The following is an 18,385-nucleotide window of genomic DNA, read 5'->3' as shown; positions in this document are numbered from 1 at the left end:
CAACCCTCAGATAAGAGCGCCGGAAACCCTACCCTCACAATGTGGCGACAGCTGACGACGATGTATGAATATTTTACCGTATCGGGGGAGGAAAACACACTTCCCTCACGTTACGTAAAGTCGTCGTTCGAATGGAACACGTCACAAAGCTCAAAAAATCATCAAACTGGACACACATCATACATTGGCCAGCCAGACGGTTGACCCGCTCGTTCGCAGTTTACAACGCATCCGCCGCATTTGCGATGTCTTGCGGAAAGGTGGCGTAAGGAAGACAGTGAGCTGCGGCTCGCACTCCACAATTAAAATTTAAATCCGGCACTTCGCACGACAAGCTTTTGCAATTTATTATCCCGTTCGGGCAGGTGGGAAGAGCATGAAGGGGGAGCAATAATAAAAGGTAAACTCAATCATATCCGACCCGTCAAAGTTGAGCGTTAATCTGGCGTTGAACGACAAACACAAAAAAAAAACGGACGAGCGACAGTAAATGACAGCTCGCTGTAGGAAGCATTGCCCGCGTCCATCAAATCGTACGATTGATAGTCGAATGATGTGACTAAAAGTGTATTCAAAATATTTTACTTCAAGAGTAAAACCCTAAACGACTAAATAAAAATATGCAACAAAAATTCTGGTAACCAAATTTCCATCACATATAGCATTGTACCATTGCAATAATTTTTTCGATTGTAATACGAATAAGTCTGTTTGCACAAGTTTGCCAGCGTGTGCCACAATGAGATAATGGACTTAATTACCCGGATAAGAGAAAAGAACCAACTAATCAAGACGCTTCCACAGGAAAATACATTTAAGAGGACCGAAAACGATATCCACGGCGTACAGAAACGACAGAAACAACACAGAGACAGTGAGACATCGATAAAAACATTCAAAAATGTACACTTATACACAGATACAAAGAAAACAATATCAATAGTCAAACAAGGTAAAACAAAGCAAGGCAAGGCAGAAGGAGGAGGAAATGAGAGAACAGAATCGGAACGAGGGAAATTAGACAAAATGGGGAACACAAAACTTAAAAGGCGCATGCATGGCTCTGTGTCAGACAGATAAACAAAGATAAACAATAGTGTATGGTATAAAATAAAGATATGATTACAACACCTTAATTTCTTTTGGTTTTTGTTCAAAGACCCTGCCACACACAAGTAACACAGACAAACACTAGCGTTTCTAACGTTGAGACAAGTAGCAGGAATAAGAACTGCTGCGAATGGGGATGTTTACACGCACAATTGGCACCTTTTGTTGTGCAGAACGTGTTGTTTTGAATAGGAAGGGTAGGATTTTGATGTGTTTAGTTATGTGATCCTCTGTGTCGATATCCTGGTTCTACTCTATGCATTCTTACTGATAGATCCGACAATTTTGATGTGTTTCTTTGTTTTGTATTCACTTTTAGACTAGGGTTGCTATCGAAAGCCACAAAGTAAAACCAGCATCATTTTTCTTTTCTATGCTTGGACGAGTTTTTCCTGAGCAGGTTAAACGAGGTGTGTATTTGAGTCTGTATAGAAGTACTTTGATTCGAAAAGTTTCTGCTTCTCCAAAACGAGAATACAAAATTTCTGATGTTTTGACGTCTCCTGGGAGTTTTCGTGTATCTAATATTGCTATTTTCCGCCAGACGTTACACCATGCACCAGTCAGACAGAATTATGCACATGGAGCACCACTCAGTTCATGCACACGAATGTATTCGCATACATTAGAAAGAAGCATAGATTCAGATTCTTTGATGAAGTTTTTCGTTATGTAAACACACGGATGGAATGTCAAAACAATAGTAGTCAATAAGTAGTAGTCGCTCCTTTTCCCTTTCTCGCTTACTCTCTTTTTCTCTCTTTCTGACCTGCCTTACACACACGCACACATACGCACACAAACAAACACACGCATCATCCGCAAAAAGGGGCAAGCGAAGGCGAGGCCGGGCAACACAACAATAACACTCCCATTTACAACTTCAATGTCTCGATAAAACAGCAACAATACACGTAAACACGCACATCTATGGTAAAGTAGTAGTAGTAGTAGTAGTAGTTGTAGGTAAAAATTGGCAGAACAATGAGATCACTGTTTAAAACATATCGAGAAACACAAGGAAAACAAAGGAAAACAACTTGGAAATACAACAGAGAGCTACCATTTGATATACGATTGATAAAGGCTGTACCGCGCGCGCGCGTGTGTGTGTGTGTGTTGCGCATATAAATGTTGGCGACCGGGTGGCGTAGGTAGGCACACCACGCGGCAACAACAACAACGACAAAACATCAAATAACACATGCAAGTCGATCGGAGACTATTTCCACTTGCTTTGCCCTCCTTTGCTAGTCCGAAGTTTTTAGCTTGCACTCCATATATCTGCGCCACCAACACACACACACACACTTGTGCGAAGGCACATCAAACACACATACAGAAACTCACGCACGCACGCACGCACACACACACACACACACACACACAACTATACGAGGACTAGCGGAGTTCCTTTCCCCAGGGAAGGAAGGTGGAGCTTGAGTACAACAACGTACAAGTGAAAGGCATTGCAGAAGAAGGAGAGGTGTGTTTGCCGGCGATTCGGCCACTTACCGAGTCGTGCGGATGGCGGAAGTCTAGGGAGCTCTCGCCGGACGACTTGTCGTCGCTCCGGTCCCAGTCGATCTCCTTCTTCAGCGACTGTTTGGGAAGGACAGAAAGTGAGGTTAGTGTCGCAAGGGTAAACAAGTACTGCTGCTACGAACCAGAGGCACCTGCTGGACGGGTCCCATCATGCCGGAGGGTCCCGCGATCGGTTCGGGCAGCGGGCTGGACAGACCGCTCGCGTTGAACACGGCCAGCGCCGCCGCCGTAGCCGCGGAGACGGCCGTCGACGACTCGCATGCGCGGTGAGTTCCCAACCGCTGGTGCGGATGGTGCTGCTGGTGTTGCGGGGAGCTGCGCTGATGTTGCTGCTGCAGCTGCTCACCGTTCTTGCCTTCGATCGAGGAGAGCTGCGCGGAGGAACCACCGGTGACGGTACTGCTGCTGGTGGTGCTGGTGGTCGCCGCGAGTAGCTGCTCGCTGATACCCCTGGACGATGGCCTCAGGTCGGTAGCGAGCAGGAGGCTCCCGGGTGTCGTCCCGGGAGTGGAGTTCAGCACGGCGGAAAGGCTTGTGCTCGCGCTGGTCGTGCCCATAGTCATGTTCAGTCCGGGGAACGCGGAGAAGTCTGCTGTAGGGTAAAGCGGAGCAAAAGGGGAATCAACAATCAGTATCGTTACATTGTTCTTATCTGGTGCAGTGATGTGGTTCCTGACTAAGAACGAAGTGTGAGCCGAATTTCACTATTGAGTTGATGGATTTAGATCCTCGCGGAATGTTTGTGCAACTCTGTTTTTGATTTCAATCCTTTCAAGGGAATCGGATGGCAAAAGAGCAAATGAGGCAGTAAAAGAGTTAATAGATGTCACATAGATGTGCATCCCAATGAGGGATTCGAATCCCAGGTAGAGTTTCAAAATCCCAAGTGAAAGAGTTTCTAGTCGCAACGAAGATTTGAATACGTAAAAGGAATCTCGAATCTCACAAGAAGAGAGAAGTTTGTTGAATCTCTGATTGGATTCCGATTCCTTGCTACAGATTATAACTTGACTGAGGATGACTCATTCACTCTTTTGGGATTTGAATCCCTGTTCTGGATATTTGTGTCGAGTAGTAGCACCTCAACGTTGAGGCTATTCAATCTGATTCTAATCTGTAAGATGAGTTATTATTCTCATCACTAATCTGCTGGCTGATGACACTCATCATCATCATCGTTCACGTGCAGGTTAAGGCCTCCGAGCTCGTACGTACCGACTTCGTGCTTTATCTTGACCGGCGGTTGATACTCGTCGTCGGAGTTGTTGGTGAAGCTGGCGTGCGTGTTGTTCGTCGTCCCGCTGTGGTGGTGGTGGTGTCGCGGGAGGTCGTCCTCCGAGGAGCGCCGTCTGCGTTGGAGCAGCTGCCGCTGCTGGTGATGCTGCTCGGCCGACCGGAGCAGCTCCAGCTGAGTCGGATGATGCGCGTGGCCACCAGCCAGATGTAGCAGATTGAGGTGCCGGTGCCCGTGGCGCAGGATGCCACTGCCACTGCCCGCACTGCCGGTGCTGCCCGTGCTGCAGATGTGCAGATCGTGCGGACCCGCACCCTCCGCATCGTCGTCATCGTCGTCCTCGACGTCATCATCGTCGTTGTGGTCGTCGTCGTCATCATCGTCGTCGTCGTCGTCATCGTCGTAGGCACCGGCACCGACGACCACATCGTCGTCCACTATGTGCACACCTACACCGCCGCCCATCAGCGGTTCATCGCCCCCTCCTTTGGGTGAGCCACACTGCTCTCCCTGCACCTGCTGTGGCCTCAGGCGTCGACGGCGCTGCTCCAAACGGTCGGCCGATCTTACTCCCACCCGGAGCTCGTGCCGCCCGTGACCGGCCATCAGTGCACGCTCGTCCGCTGGTTCCCCATTGTCCGCCGCACCATCGACCCTCGTCTCATCGACGTCATCGTCGTCGGTGACGAGGAGCGCTTCTTTCGACTTGCCTACCGGACGGTCAGCCTCCCCCGAGGGACTCCGGGAGACGGTGCGCCGGGTGCCGTGACCACCTTTCACCCTTGGCGGGGTGCTACTCGGTGGCGGGGGTTCCGTCGAGCTCGCGGTGGAGCTGCTGGTGGTTATCACCCTTCCCTCAGCTGTCGTTCGCTCGTCGGCGTTTGCTATGCTTCTCGTGCCGTCGCTGGTCACTTTGTCGGTAACACTGCCACCACCTCCTCCTCCACCGCTGCTGCTAACAACCGTCGACTTCCCGCCGACCCGGCCGTGGCTCTCTTCAGCGAGCGACATGCTGGTAGTCGCACCTTCCGCCAACGCCACCAACGGTGCCTGCCCTTCCGAATCCTTCTCACCTCCTCCACCGGCATCGCCATCGCAGTCACCCTGTTCACCGTGCGGGTGCTGCTCCGGGTGATGGTGAATGTCGTCCTCGTCGTCCTCGTCGTCGTCATCGTCGCCGTGTTCCGGTGGTTCCTGCTCGTGTAGCGGCGTTGCTGCGCTACCATCGTTCTCGCTGCTAACGGCGGCGGCGGCGAGCTGCGACGACAGGATACCCTCGTCACCGCCCGCGGTAGGATGCGACACTAGGGTCGCCTTCCCATCCTTGGTCGTGGACGAAACGGCCCGTGGCCGGCTGGTGGGCGAGGAGAACGAGGAACTGGTTGATTTCGACGACCCTGATGAGGAGGCTGATGGCGCCGATATCACCGCCACGCTGCCTCCCGCCGCCGCCGTTGGTGGTGGTGGTGGTGGTGGTGAGGTTAAGGCTGAGGAGGAGCACGCACCCACCGGCGGGTTATCACGAGGAGCCTTGCGAGTCAGCGAGAGCGGTGCACCTCCCGTCGTCGGTGGGGAGAGCTTGAGGCGCGTCGGCGAACCCCGACAGCGGGCCGCTTCCGGTTCGTCCTCCACCCCGCCCGGGTGGCTCTTGCCGAACGAGGTTAGGTCCGCAACGCCGCCGGGTGTGAGACGGGCCGTATGCGGCGCGTAGTGCTGCTCCGCGAGCAGCAGCTGCTGGTGCAGGTGAGGATGATGCTGCTGCTGCTGATGTTGATGGTGATGATGATGTTGGTGATGATGGGACCGTTTGGTGTCCAGTGCACCGCCAGCGTCCAGCGATTCGGAGCCGCCAGGGGCATCGTTGTTGCCACCGGTGGAGGCGGTGATCGTGGTGACGCTGGTGCTGCCGCTGTTGCTGCTGTGGGTGACGCTTGGAGCGGTCGTGGTGACGTCGGTGTTGGAAGAGCTACTGGTGTTGGTGGTGCTGCTGCTGCTGCCGCCTACGCCTACGCCTACCGCACTCCCACTGCTCAAGTGCGCCATGGTGGCCGTCGGGATCGTGGTCGAGAGGTTGGTGGGAAGGATGGCCTCCGATGCTGCCAGCACTCCGGTTGCTGCACTGTTGCTGCTGCTGTTGCTACTGCTGCCTCCGCCGCCGCCGCCACTTCCACCGACGCCATGACTACTGCTGTGCGGTCTCAGTCGTTCTGGTTCTAGCTTCGGCTCCGTCAGCGGGCTGCTCTGATTGGTCATCTCCGTCAAACCCTTGACCTGCGGTCGAATGTAAACAACAACAACATCCCGCGTTAGTTCATCGCTGCACGCGAAATCCGAACCGGAGCGGTGGAGGGAAGCAACTTACCTTCAGCGATTTGGCTGTGGTTAGCAGTGCCGAAAGCTGACAGTACTCGACATTTACCTCGCCCTTGTACATGAATTCGATCAGTGTGCGCAGCTCGGCGAAGCGAACGTCCTTCAGTATGACAATCGGGTGCCGGGCCGGGTGGTCGAGGAATAGCGATTGAAAGTACGACGAACAGGCCGATAGAACAACCTGGATGGGAAAACACCGAAAAGAAAACAACGAAACGGAAGAGAAGCATATGAGCAGCTGTGCGTACATCGGGGAAGCTTCACCGAAGCGTTCGACAAGGTAGGTTATGTAACAACCCAAGTAATAGTTTAAGCTTTATCATGGTTTTCATCCGATCACACCATTTTGGAGTCCTGTCAACGTTGTCATTTGACAACAATCATACTGGATGTAAAGCAAGCCGTAGACGTTGCGAACTTGTGCGCGCGAACAATTTGACAACCAGGCATTGCCTATGTTAAGGAAAAGAAAGGAAGATATAAGAGGCTATCTTCTATAGCTTTTGTCTCTAAAGCAAACAGTTTTATCTCTAACGCAAACGTATTTTGTCTCGTAGTCATTTACTTTTCGCTCAAATTTCATGTTTATTCTTTCGCAAGAGTTTCAATAAGAAGATTAAAATTTGTTTTGATTTAAAATAGATGGGTTCAAAACAGAAACTATGCATTGTTGATGAGAAATAATGTCCGAAAATTGACACATCTACCGCCGGAGTATCAACAACAAACGAAACAAGTGAAGTTGGTGAGAGAGCTTCTATGAAAATTCTTATCGCGGAGTTCATCGCTTATCGAGTTGAGTAAAAGAAAATCAAGTAAAAATGTACTCGTGTCTGTAAACATGGTTGTTTATAATTGTTTGAGCTTAGGTCGAGACTAACCAAAGCTTTGTTCAACTTTCTTGTTTTCAAACAGGGACACAAACTTGATCCCTTCTAGGCAAACATTGATGCTCTCTGTCAAAAGGAGACCTCTTAGAGACAAACATTGATGCGCTATTTAAAGAATTGAGGTTTTAGCGGTAAGATATTCAATTGATAACCAGGAATTGAGGTTCCAGTCGACAAAAATAACGCTAGATGATGATTTCTCTGGACATTGGTACAGCACACATGTAACTAAAGTAGTTTGAGGTTACTTGCAATGTGTGTCACTTTTTCCAAAAACCGGCCATTTCTATTCGTGTCAAGCTTTGTGGAAAGAAAGTCTACCAATCCCCGCGGAACGCTCCTTCGCTGTATATATATAAAGCGATAGAGCACGGATGCGGCACTCAGGAGCGTTGTAAATCTCCCACACATCTCCCGGTACGATTGATTTATTGATCCTTGTTGAGTCGAAACGACGCGCGTTATATTCCTTTACAGCGTCTCCCGTTTGACGCTGTATTTTTACGGCAGGGCGAGGTCGAAGAGTTCGTCCGTTCACCTCACCTCGGACCCTATAACCTTCCGCAACTCCGGGTGGCTTGGGGGAAATGGCCTAATCTAACGTCGGAAGCTAGAAGGAAGCCAAAAAGCGATCCGGCTTCTGGCAGTCTGCCCATCCGACGTTGTCTCGGATGGATCAAGACCCAAACGCTGAAGAGGCCTTGTCGTCCCGGAACCCGGAGCTGCTGCGCGAGCGACATTTACGACGCTGCTGCTGCTGGGTTCCGTCTCAAGGTCTGCTTCGACGGTCCGTGGGCATATTTATTTATGAAGTAATTACCGCGGGATGCAATTATAATTTACATTTGAAAATTATCGTAAAAGGTGCTCGTAAAACGGGAAATGGGATCCGTACCCGCCCGTCCTATCGCTCTCCGCGAACTTTACTCGAACTCCCTCCCTCCGGGGCCAAAGTTTCCAGTGTCTTGTTTTTTTTTTGCCGCGAACATATTAGACGCAGCAGAAGCGCAGAGGCTTGTGAAATGCAACACACACACGAAACGAAAAGTAAAAAAAAATACATGGGATGCCGGTAATTGAGTTCCTTCGAAGAGTTCCTGCTGTGGTCTGCTTAAAGCAAAGCAAAACAAAAAAACAATAACCAATCCCTCCGGAAGGGAAACATGGTCGAGGCTCGCAGGAGGTTCGGCCGAGGTCGTCGTAAAGCATAAACACCAGAACGCCATAAGACTCCCGGGCGCGCAGCAACTGGAGTGCGCGCGAGCATCTACACGGACCTCTGGTCATCCTTTCTTCCTTTCTTTTCCCCCCCCGGTTCGTCCGGGCGGTCGTAAAGAATTTAAATAATTTAATACTCATAAGCAAACCACACCCGTTGGAAGGAGAGGTAAAGGGGGGGGGGGGGGGGGGGGGCGTGGGGGAGGTGGGTTATCCGAACAGCTTTGATCGATACCTTTCCAAGACGTCGCTTCTTTCGCACGCATACAAACGACGCACATAATTCACTTAGGGGTGATGATCATAAAACAAGTTACGACCAATTTCGCTCCGGGACGGAACTTGACCGCGTTTGCAGACGGACTTAAAAGAAAGCAAAAAAAAAAAACACAGAAAACCAAATGCAAAACCAGGAAAACATGTCTCGTCACACACACACACACACACACACACACACACACACACACACAGAGGACGTGTATGTATGATGGTCATGGTAAATCAATTGATGAAGAAGCTGAAGCATCACCGTTGCCCGGGTGAAGTAACATAAAACAATCCAATAAGTGTGTCATAGGTCACAATCAAGGGTGATGCTGACGTAAAGGAGTTGAAGGTAGCTCTCTAGTGAGAACCTTGGATTGGGAACATGCTAAAGGATATTTTCTGTTTAATTTTAGTGTGAACAATTATCAACAAATGATAAAAACCGTAAAACGGAAACGAAAAAGGACATCAAAAATTGATCAATTAAAGTACGTGATGGTTAATAGAAAGAAGAGAAAAGTATACAAAAGATAAATCAAAGAATACAACAGTTTCAGCAAAAGAATTTCGCCATTTTCATGTTCCTTACAGAATTTGTGCTTTAAGTAATCAATAGGGGGGGTGCGTAGATCGCTTCCACCGGCTGTGCGCGTTACACTTAATGCTTAATCTGATTTCCTTCGTCAATTTATAAACAAAAAAGGGAAGAAGAGACAGAACAAAAAAACACGCGTCACCGAAAAAAAGCGACTGCCGCCACTTTTGCTACCGCAAAAGGGAAGATTACAATCTTTCGCCGCCGGATCCCGGTCTACCAATCCCCGCGGAACGCTCCTTCGCTGTATATATATAAAGCGATAGAGCACGGATGCGGCACTCAGGAGCGTTGTAAATCTCCCACACATCTCCCGGTACGATTGATTTATTGATCCTTGTTGAGTCGAAACGACGCGCGTTATATTCCTTTACAGCGTCTCCCGTTTGACGCTGTATTTTTACGGCAGGGCGAGGTCGAAGAGTTCGTCCGTTCACCTCACCTCGGACCCTATAACCTTCCGCAACTCCGGGTGGCTTGGGGGAAATGGCCTAATCTAACGTCGGAAGCTAGAAGGAAGCCAAAAAGCGATCCGGCTTCTGGCAGTCTGCCCATCCGACGTTGTCTCGGATGGATCAAGACCCAAACGCTGAAGAGGCCTTGTCGTCCCGGAACCCGGAGCTGCTGCGCGAGCGACATTTACGACGCTGCTGCTGCTGGGTTCCGTCTCAAGGTCTGCTTCGACGGTCCGTGGGCATATTTATTTATGAAGTAATTACCGCGGGATGCAATTATAATTTACATTTGAAAATTATCGTAAAAGGTGCTCGTAAAACGGGAAATGGGATCCGTACCCGCCCGTCCTATCGCTCTCCGCGAACTTTACTCGAACTCCCTCCCTCCGGGGCCAAAGTTTCCAGTGTCTTGTTTTTTTTTTGCCGCGAACATATTAGACGCAGCAGAAGCGCAGAGGCTTGTGAAATGCAACACACACACGAAACGAAAAGTAAAAAAAAATACATGGGATGCCGGTAATTGAGTTCCTTCGAAGAGTTCCTGCTGTGGTCTGCTTAAAGCAAAGCAAAACAAAAAAACAATAACCAATCCCTCCGGAAGGGAAACATGGTCGAGGCTCGCAGGAGGTTCGGCCGAGGTCGTCGTAAAGCATAAACACCAGAACGCCATAAGACTCCCGGGCGCGCAGCAACTGGAGTGCGCGCGAGCATCTACACGGACCTCTGGTCATCCTTTCTTCCTTTCTTTTCCCCCCCCGGTTCGTCCGGGCGGTCGTAAAGAATTTAAATAATTTAATACTCATAAGCAAACCACACCCGTTGGAAGGAGAGGTAAAGGGGGGGGGGGGGGAGGGGGCGTGGGGGAGGTGGGTTATCCGAACAGCTTTGATCGATACCTTTCCAAGACGTCGCTTCTTTCGCACGCATACAAACGACGCACATAATTCACTTAGGGGTGATGATCATAAAACAAGTTACGACCAATTTCGCTCCGGGACGGAACTTGACCGCGTTTGCAGACGGACTTAAAAGAAAGCAAAAAAAAAAAACACAGAAAACCAAATGCAAAACCAGGAAAACATGTCTCGTCACACACACACACACACACACACACACACACACACACACACAGAGGACGTGTATGTATGATGGTCATGGTAAATCAATTGATGAAGAAGCTGAAGCATCACCGTTGCCCGGGTGAAGTAACATAAAACAATCCAATAAGTGTGTCATAGGTCACAATCAAGGGTGATGCTGACGTAAAGGAGTTGAAGGTAGCTCTCTAGTGAGAACCTTGGATTGGGAACATGCTAAAGGATATTTTCTGTTTAATTTTAGTGTGAACAATTATCAACAAATGATAAAAACCGTAAAACGGAAACGAAAAAGGACATCAAAAATTGATCAATTAAAGTACGTGATGGTTAATAGAAAGAAGAGAAAAGTATACAAAAGATAAATCAAAGAATACAACAGTTTCAGCAAAAGAATTTCGCCATTTTCATGTTCCTTACAGAATTTGTGCTTTAAGTAATCAATAGGGGGGGTGCGTAGATCGCTTCCACCGGCTGTGCGCGTTACACTTAATGCTTAATCTGATTTCCTTCGTCAATTTATAAACAAAAAAGGGAAGAAGAGACAGAACAAAAAAACACGCGTCACCGAAAAAAAGCGACTGCCGCCACTTTTGCTACCGCAAAAGGGAAGATTACAATCTTTCGCCGCCGGATTCCCACCGGATTGGAGAAAACCGAAATGGAGAGAAGGAGGGTGAAGTTGGCGGAGATGCGGCGGACAAGGCATAAATCAGTCGGCGAGAGGGGTCCGCGCCACTGTTACGATAATTACAATCCTTTTTTAACTCATCACGGTTGATAATTTTCAATTGCAGCGCGCTTCACACGCAGGACGCTCGAGTAAGTTATTGCGCGCGAACGCAGGAAGGGAAAGGGGGGGGGGGGGGGGGGGGGGGGGGAAAGGGCGATGCAACAAACAAAAGGTAGACGAAAAAAAAACACCCTTCAATTCAGACAAACGAATCGAACGCTGGGAAAATGCTTCCACAACCAAGAAAAATTAACCACGAAAAAAGGCTCGGGATATGTGCATTAATTTTATTTAAGGTTTCCTGCTTGCGGATCCGTTGAAGTCTTTCATCTCGGAGCGATGCACGGACGGTGGGGAGGGAAGACAAAAAAAAAACAACGCAAAGTTTAATCTTTTTGGCGTTTTTAGAGCATTTCCGCACGCCGACATCAGGTTCCGTGAATCATCAATTTTTGTTTCAGTTTTGCTTTTATCTGTTAAAACATTTTTTTCGCGCGCGCGTGTGTGTGTGTGTGTTTCAGCACATAAATGCATTCTGGGTACGTCCACAATGTCCTGGCGTCATCTCGGTGGCATAATATGAAAGATTGGATAAACGCAGAGAGAGAGAGAGGGTGAGGGTGAGCGAGATAATTCATCTCGAACGCCGAACGCCGAATACACATACATAAAACCACATTGTAACGGAGAAGGCGCGCAGCAAACCAATCAATGTGTAAAGCCCTTTTTTTCACTTGGTTCACTGTTGCACCCGTTTACATTCTTGCGTTTTGGAGTAACATTTTCATTAGAGCCCTTTTAGAGCTTTGTTGTGCATCTTAGCTGAAGTGAATTTTAAGTTTTAAGTAAAACTTCCAACATTTTGTTAGTAACTTCCCTCGTTTGTTGCGTAAACAGAGTAAGAACATAGTAAGAGATGCTTCAACACTTGTTTACGGTGGTTTCTCATTAGCTTGAGGTGCTTTTTTCTTTTGTCTCCAAGCTGTCATTTGCATAAAAACAACTCCGGTGTAGCAGAACGAAGACAAAAATCAATCACCCGGTACCAAACCGAGACGCCGCCGCCGGCAACGGCTACACCAGGCCATCCCGAAAACCGCAAATGCACCCATACAGGAGAGGCCTTCGGCTGCTTTGCGTTCGAAACGAACGAATGATTGAACGGTCATGATTGGACGCGGATTAGCATAGCGCAAGGAAGAGCAAGACATCATCCTCCCGGTGAAGGGAGAGGCGCGACGGGGTAAGCAGAAAAGAAAGCTGCACGGAAGGTCATCCCCTTCAGCGCCGATGTTGCAGCAGCGTAATCAATGCAATCACATGCATCGCTTGCCACCAGGAAGAGCTCCGTAAATGTGGAATTTTATTTTTACTTATTTCTCCGTCACTGGATGCGAACATAAGTTGAATAATCAAAACCAAAATTTCAAAAACAAAGTCTAAGTATTAGAAAACATTACCTAAACAAGGGAAAAATTGAACAAAAATATAAAACTTTATGGAATAATGGAACAAAGCACAGGACAGAAACAACCTATGGAAAATTTGAAAAAAAAACCACAACTGTTAGATCAATTTCTGGCGTTACTTGAGATCTATGAAATACGACATTATGATTATGATAAAGAGGTACATCAAAATTTAAAAATGCCAAAAGATAGCCCGCAAATATATAAAAAGCAGTCGTTTACAGATTTTAAAAATCTTCAAAACAATAGAAAAGTTTTATCGCTAAATTCCAAAGCAATGTGTTCTAGTGTCGAATTGATTACCGTTAGTCGCTTTGTTTTTTTTTACATTGATTACTCCTTTTTCCACCTGAAGTTACAACTCTGCAGGATTTTGGATGTTGTTCTTCTCTAGTTCATTGCTTCGCTATTGTTGTGTTCGCTTAAATAGGACGTAAGCTTAACTTAAATCTTTTTTTTAAACCGTCTTACTTCAGTTCGTGATTGGTAGATGTTTAGATCGGTTTACTTTGTGATATTCTTATTTCACAAAGTGTGTAATTGCATACATTTAGGGGAAATTGGGTCTTCAATCTGACGATAGAAAAATAAAACAAAAACATTAAATTAGCAATTGAAGCAAACAAAGTTCGCGTAGTGTGTATTTTAAAATCACAACCTGTGTCTGTGTGTTTCTTTTGGCCCGTTTTTCCAACGAAGTATCGGGCAGTTTCGGTTTTTTTTCCTTTGGCCCTTTTTCTGCGCGCGCAGAAAAGCTTATAAAAATCGCCGAACGAACCACGAGGGATTAAGGGTGCCAAAGGCGGCTTCGGAGATCAGAGGCTGGCGTAAAATTAATGAGGGCTCCCAGTAGCGCAGTAGCCGCACATCAAAACTAAAAAGCTCGAGCGCCGCCCAACGATATTACTCAAACTCCGACTCCGGGTTGCTCCCGCTGCTCCATTAATATAGCTGTTCCGTTTTCCGCAGGACATTAATGGAAACGGCGGAGGGGCAGCACACAAAAAAAGGCAGCGAAGGACAGCACACATCACCCCGTCGTGTCGCACACCTGATTACCCCCCATCGAACAGTTAACGTTGCCCGAGGTAGACATCGGATTGATGAATGACGACGAGAGTGCGCACACTAGCGAACGTGCGTAGCGAGGGAAAAGCGGAATCTCCAGGAGCTAGAGAGCGTCGGTCGGTTTCAAATGGGAAGCACACACACACACAAACACAGCATGCAGGATAACGTGGATACGGGAGATAAAAGCGCAATGAGAAGAAAAACCATCGCTAAATCAGAAAGCCCTTTTTTCTCCTCCCGCGTCGGACGATCATTTGTCTTGTCCGCCGGGAAACCAAGGGTGGCGGGTGAGTCACGGACAACGCACGACGACCACAGGACACCACACGGCCGCAATAGATTGAGGTGAAAAAGTGAAAGAAAAGAGAAGAAAAAAAAAACAACAAGCAACCAACACATCAAGCACACATTAACCGCGCGGAGGGGTTTTCCCGCGGCGCAACAGGTTCGCACACAATTAATTGCAACGAGCGAAGGGGAGGGAGGTGTTGTAGGAACGCCTGGCAACGAGGTGTTGCGGTTAATGTACACCAAATTGATAATAAAAGTCTATAATTATTCCATTTCTTTCCGTCACGTGGAGAGGGCGAAGGACGAGCGCTTTCTTTCGCAACCGGCTGCAAATCCCGGACGGAACCTTCATCATCATCATCATTATCGTCATCGTCGCCGGCGCGGAGCTTTTTTTTATGTCTGTGTGGCTTTGTTCTGCTGGCCACCTGTGCAATAAGAATCTTCTGCAAACGGCTTGCAAAAAGAAATAAGCGAAGCAAGAATGTATAAACGCAGGAGGAGAAGAAAACAAGAAGCAAGGTACAGGGAATGAAACATGATGTGAAGCAGGAACCAACCCCCCTCCGAGAGTGCTTGATGAGGGAAATGGAAAATGTTCGGTGCCACTTAGGGGCGGTGCACGGAGGCGGGCTCGCACTTGGCGGCACTTAAGGTGACAAATCGAAATCCCTCGAGCTATCAAGTAGTGGGGGGAGGAGGGGGAGGGGATAGAGACGGGAAGCAAAGGTACATCATGTGCACCTGGAAAAGCACCGGTGTTTAACGAAATGGTGATTTGTATAACAAAGTTGTTATTAACATAAATCGAACCGAAGCGAAGGGTTCATCGCTTGCTTGGAGAGAGAGCTTTTATCATTCGTCCTTTTTCCGACCGATTTATTTGGGTGCAATTTCGTTCGGGTGTGTTTTTTTTTCACCCCCTTGAACGAAGAGCTGGGCAAAAAGGAACAAATGAAGACAGATTTGTTGCCCCCCCGCGCGAAAGCGCACTTGATGAAGCGCGTGCGCTGTTTCTGCGCCGTAAGGCCGTTCGTCGCTTGCTTCCATTTTCGTGCAGCGTGCGCGCGCGCGCTCACATCAAAAGCACATCATTAACATCCCTGCGGACGACTTTCCCACACTTGCCGAGGCGAGCTCGCGCACTCACTCTCTCAATTACTGGCGTCAACAGTATGCGAATGATGAACTGTGTGTGACGGCTCCTACAGCTGCGCTGCGCGGCTTATAGCAGCGGTAGCCGGGAATGCAACAAAAGACAGGAACCACGGTATGCAAGGTTGCACAAAACCCAGGGGCGTACACAATGTGGCGAGAGACGCGATGCAAAGGGCCACACTTTGTAGTGATATAATAAGGGCGTGCTTTGTTCGGCTCCTTCTTTTTTTTTTTTTTTTTATTCTTTGCGCCTTTCGACAGGATCGATTGAACCTGCAGTGACTGTTCATTCATGGCGGGCATGAGTATACGTCTGGTACATACACGGTTCAATTGGCTTAAGCAGCGTGTGGTTGTGTTGCAAACCCTAAAGTCTCTGGGAACCATCCGAGCTCGGAAAGCTGAAGTGAAAACCTTAATCCGTAACTGAGTGTTCAATTATGAAAACTAAATGAAAAAGGCGATCAATTTTAAACAAAAATATCAAAATCGAAAACTAAGTCGAAGACTATGCAAAAGTAGACCTAGATACGGTTTAAATATACATAAACTTATTTAAAAATACAGCGAGAAGATAATATTATGAAACTGGTCCAGAATAAGATTTAAAAAAGCATAAACTTCATTGAAAATGAAAAGACAGCAAAAAAAAAGAAGGAAGCCAGATTTAGGACCAAGCTGAGTAGATCAGCTGAGAAAGGGAAAACTTTTTTTACAACAACTAGTAGAAAGAAGGTTAATGTGATGTAAATCAAAAGTATGTGGGAAACATCCGAGCTTGGAAAGTTGGAATGAAAACCCTAATAGAATAATGAAAACACAAAACAACAAAAACGAAAACTTCGCCAAAGTATATACGAAGGTATAGTAAGATAAAAGCATGAAGAAACAATAACTTATTTAGAAAAGGAAATACAACAAAACAATGAAAATGTAAAAGAATTAAATTTGGGAAAAAACATATTTTGAAAGTGGAAAGACCGCCGAGAGTGTAAAACAGAAAGGAAGCCAGATTTGGGACCAACATGTATTGAAACGTTCCTTGTCCAGTAAGAAAAATAGAATTTTTACTACAACAACTACTAGAAAGGAGACGAAATGTGGAAAGATCATGGCAAAGGCAGCTATTGAAGCTGAAATAAACTTCAATCTATTAAAACAAGGTTACACATTTTTATGTCCACATTCTAACAGTCGGTCTTTTTATCTTTCCTGATGATTTACAACCCTTCGATAGTTATAAGGTCTCAGGCACGCAGTGCGCAGCTGTTTGCAACCTTTCTAAAAAAGCGCTCGCTACAACCATAAAGCGTAAATATGCATTTCAAATCATCCATCGCCTCAAGATCATCGTTTTATGCCTTTCGGTCCGTCCCCCGCTAATTCCCTGCACAATTGCATCATCCGTTGATAATTAATTTGAAAAAATACTAAACACAATCGTGTCTTACATCATGATGGTACGGCGACGCGCGGCTCAAGCAGGCGGCTGTCATTGGAAAACTTTTATTTTACTGTTAATTTAATTGCTCCGGCGCAACGCAGCGCGGAGTATGATAATGAGGCGAAGCTACGACCAAACAAATAGGATGCAACCGGCGGTTCAGGCTCACATTCACCCGGATTGGATTATCGATAATTTTATGGCCATAGTTTGCTTTATCAATCGCGTCTTAATCGCGCACGTTGGGTTAATGTCAATTGCAACCCATGTTAATGTTTGCTTATCTTTTTACAACATCAACAATTCAATTGATAGTTGAAACGCGCAAAGTTTACTGCAAGACATGCTTATGTTACTGCGGGAAAAATGTCACAACTAAATCAAATTTTCATTCCCATTTTATCCTCTTCACCAAAGTTGGAGTTGCATGTTTTTTTCTGTTGTTTTTTATCACGTTGACTGCCAAGCATTTTTAGCACACTTATTTAGTACAATCCTTTTTAATAAAATTTGTTATTAACATTTGTTAAACCAACGATTTATGAAGGCCAATCAAAGACTAAGCTTCCCAAAGAACTTGCTTTTAATATTACTATAGTTTTATGTTGCTTTTTTCATTTATTTTATAAGTTCTTTACACTAGTATAGTATTAGAGCTATAAACTAGTGAACTATAATTGTTACAAAAGTTTAACCTTTGCTTGCTTTTCGAAAACAGTTCGTTTAATAACTTTGATATAGTTTTTAGGTTTCGTTTCACACTGCTTTTATATTGTACATGTTTTTTGTTTATATTTTCGTCTAAGAAACATATGCAATGGTGGCTTGTGTGTCTTTTTGTTTTGATATTTAAATTGAAAAAGCTTATTTTGAATGTTTGCAGTTGTTCACGCTCAGCTTATATCCGGTAATAAGAGTTTTAGCGAAATAGGACTATTGTTAAGTGAAAAAGCACAACACTCGACCCGTTTTATCAATTACTTCAACTTCGGTATTCAACTTGCAATGGATTGAATTAGTATTTTCCGATTGATTACATACATCGACTGCATATGTCCAACCGGTGTCCCCACTGTGGTCCGCAACGAGCGCCAAAGCGAATAATTCTAACGACACATGAAACGGCGACCTCCAGCTGCCAACTGCTGCCAACGTACTCCCCGCCGCCATCTCCTCCCTCCTCAAATCGTAACCCTTCGCTTCTTGCGTTGGACGCACAACCTGGCAAAGGGACCCCCGGGTGGAGGGTGCTCCTTATCGTACCTCCCAACGAACACAGGGGGGAGATATACTCCGGGGTTGTGCATGCTGCGAAAAGTGCCAACCAGTACCAGTGTGCCTCGAAAAAAAAGAAAACAGAACAACTCCAAGAACGCGGCGTTGGGGATCGTAAAACACATGCATATCTGGGAAGTGTGTGTGTGTGTGTGTGTGT

The 18,385-nt window shown here is 46.8% G+C and overlaps 1 protein-coding gene across 1 annotated transcript in view; it reads right to left on the bottom strand.

Annotated features, from left to right (window-relative positions):
• LOC131268864 (uncharacterized) overlaps window positions 1-18,385 on the bottom strand; it is a 72,989-nt gene that overhangs the window by 29,844 nt on the left and 24,760 nt on the right. The window contains exons 2-6 of the mRNA XM_058271153.1: window positions 6,252-6,443; window positions 4,235-6,160; window positions 3,871-4,204; window positions 2,778-3,244; window positions 2,626-2,712 (exon numbers count right to left, since the gene is read on the bottom strand). Coding sequence (XP_058127136.1) covers window positions 2,626-2,712; window positions 2,778-3,244; window positions 3,871-4,204; window positions 4,235-6,160; window positions 6,252-6,443 — 3,006 coding nt within the window. The remainder of the gene's footprint in view (window positions 1-2,625; window positions 2,713-2,777; window positions 3,245-3,870; window positions 4,205-4,234; window positions 6,161-6,251; window positions 6,444-18,385) is intronic.

This window comes from Anopheles coustani, chromosome X (assembly GCF_943734705.1).
Source record: "Anopheles coustani chromosome X, idAnoCousDA_361_x.2, whole genome shotgun sequence".
Taxonomy (NCBI): domain Eukaryota; kingdom Metazoa; phylum Arthropoda; class Insecta; order Diptera; family Culicidae; genus Anopheles; species Anopheles coustani.
The sequence above is the reverse complement of the archived record's forward strand: the minus strand, read 5'-3'. Positions and strand labels throughout refer to the sequence as shown.